We start from the raw sequence: 2,034 nt of genomic DNA on the forward strand, positions 1-2,034 counted from the left end.
GAGCATCGAAGGCACGTCGCGTAATCTGCTCCTGTACAATACCACTCCACCCTACTTGGTTGCTTGAACTATCACAGTGGTACTTAAACTCACTTCGAGAACGACGGATATTAACGTATCGGCGATACTCCGAAAACTGTCCCCGATTCTCTCCCGCTAAATTTCTGTAGGCACACGCAGAGTCTTGTGTTATTTAAGCACGGTATCATTGTTTAACGCTTCACTAACGCTACGGTCGTCCGCAGAGGCGACTGAGACAGATGAGATATGAAAAAGGAAGTGTGCAATGAGAGCGAAATTAGCAACTCGTAGTTAAAACTGCACCGCATCTAATCTAAGGACGTGAACTCGGAATTGTATACTGTTCAGACGTAAGTTATTTCTTCCAATTTCCATAACCGCCGGGAAAGTGTCGAGCTTTGCTGTAGCCGTGATCGAATGCCACTTGCAAAGCCATAGCACTTCGTTTACCGCTTCCGCAATTGATGATCAAGTTAGATCCGTCTTCGGCCGGTAGATCCCCATATTTGGCTTTAAACTCATCTTTTGACAAAGCGATGGCTGCCTTGTATTCGTCTGGCCACACCAAGTTGAGCCAGCGTTTGGCGGCTATCTTTCCGCTGGAGCTTATTTCACCAGGCCCGCGTACATCGACTACCAACACGCTTCCATCTGCTGCACCTTTTTCGATTGTAGCTTGCGATGCACAGTGCGATTCCTCGTTACCAGCCATATTTCGTTCAAGCTTCCTATTTGAATCTAGAAACCCTACCAGATAACGTGACCTGCCGTTAGCCGTTTGCTGTCGAAAGAATGACAAAGCAGTATCGATCAAGTCGTCACGCTTGTTTGAATGCGCAGGTATCAAAACGAGATTGTCAACAAACAGCAATACCAGCTAAAGTGAGCGACTGAATCTGCAGATACCATTCCGTACTAATCTATATAGGTTGCGCTTCCTTATTGACCGTCGGTAAACATGACACGCCTATTTTTTCCAAATTCGTTGGGAGATTTGCCTTCAATAATGTAAAGATGGCTTTTCACTGAGCGTATGCCACCGACAAATGCTATACAATATACAATACATGCCCGAATTCCGTTGTGTTGGAGATCGTAATTTTAGAACGACGTGATTTCTATTTCAACCCCCCTCGCCGGTTATGATCCACTGACATCGATGGCCTGGCCAATGACAATGAATCATTCCCCGTTGCCTACCCTTCGTATTCGGCTGATATTGGCCTACTGTTTATTTCTGCAGATTTAGCAAGTCCATAATTCCTTGGTTGCGTCATATGTGTGGTTGGCGACCTGTGCAAGTTTGTTTACGTACTGTTGATAGGTACAGTTCCTATACTATCGATTTATTGCGTCGCGTTTGACGAACAGGACGGTTGCAGTGTAGTCAGTGCACCAGGTTAGGGTAATCAGTGCGCTGGTGTTATAGCCCGTTGCATTACATCAGGGCGGCCAACCCGTGACCCGCCACCCGCGACTTGGTTTTGAGTGGCCCGCGAGGTAATTCTCGAAATTAGTTATAATTAGGGCAAGTTTTTGTTGCAGTTAAATCCGTGGAAAGTTGCGTTTATTCATTTATCTTCGAAAAAAGTTGCAGAAGATGCATTTGACCTCATTTTGCTCGGTTGACTAAAAAAAGGTCAATTTTCCGGCTCAGCTCCCGAAATACCCGTAAAAGCGTTACTTCGGTGCTGATTTACGGTGTTTAGGTCGAATTTGGCCGTGTATTTCACCAAAATCGAAAATACTTTCATGAAAAATCGAAAAAGTTCCATGAAAAATATGCAAAATATGTTGCAAAAAGTTGCACTATAAGATTCCTTCAAACAGCTTAAAACAGCATTCTACATATCTTACGAGTATTTAGGAAGCTGCCGGAGGCTGTAAAAAAAAGTTGCAAAAGTTGCCAAAACTTGCCCTAGTTATAATATCAAAAGATCAATTACCCAGGTAATTTTTTTTTAACTTGGAAGGCGAACCAAAAATTTGATTAGCCTGACAGCGAAATAAGGG

At 43.9% G+C, this 2,034-nt stretch overlaps 1 protein-coding gene across 1 annotated transcript; it reads right to left on the bottom strand.

The window, feature by feature from the left end:
• Nucleotides 1–376: 376 nt before the first annotated feature.
• Nucleotides 377–733, bottom strand: LOC145438001 (thiosulfate sulfurtransferase/rhodanese-like domain-containing protein 3). The gene has a single exon (XM_080315367.1). It carries the CDS (start codon nucleotides 731–733, stop codon nucleotides 377–379), a length of 357 nt encoding a protein of 118 aa, XP_080171493.1.
• Nucleotides 734–2,034: the final 1,301 nt, after the last annotated feature.

This window comes from Botryllus schlosseri, chromosome 4 (genome assembly GCF_051294905.1).
Source record: "Botryllus schlosseri isolate E-star chromosome 4, Bs_hap1, whole genome shotgun sequence".
Taxonomy (NCBI): domain Eukaryota; kingdom Metazoa; phylum Chordata; class Ascidiacea; order Stolidobranchia; family Styelidae; genus Botryllus; species Botryllus schlosseri.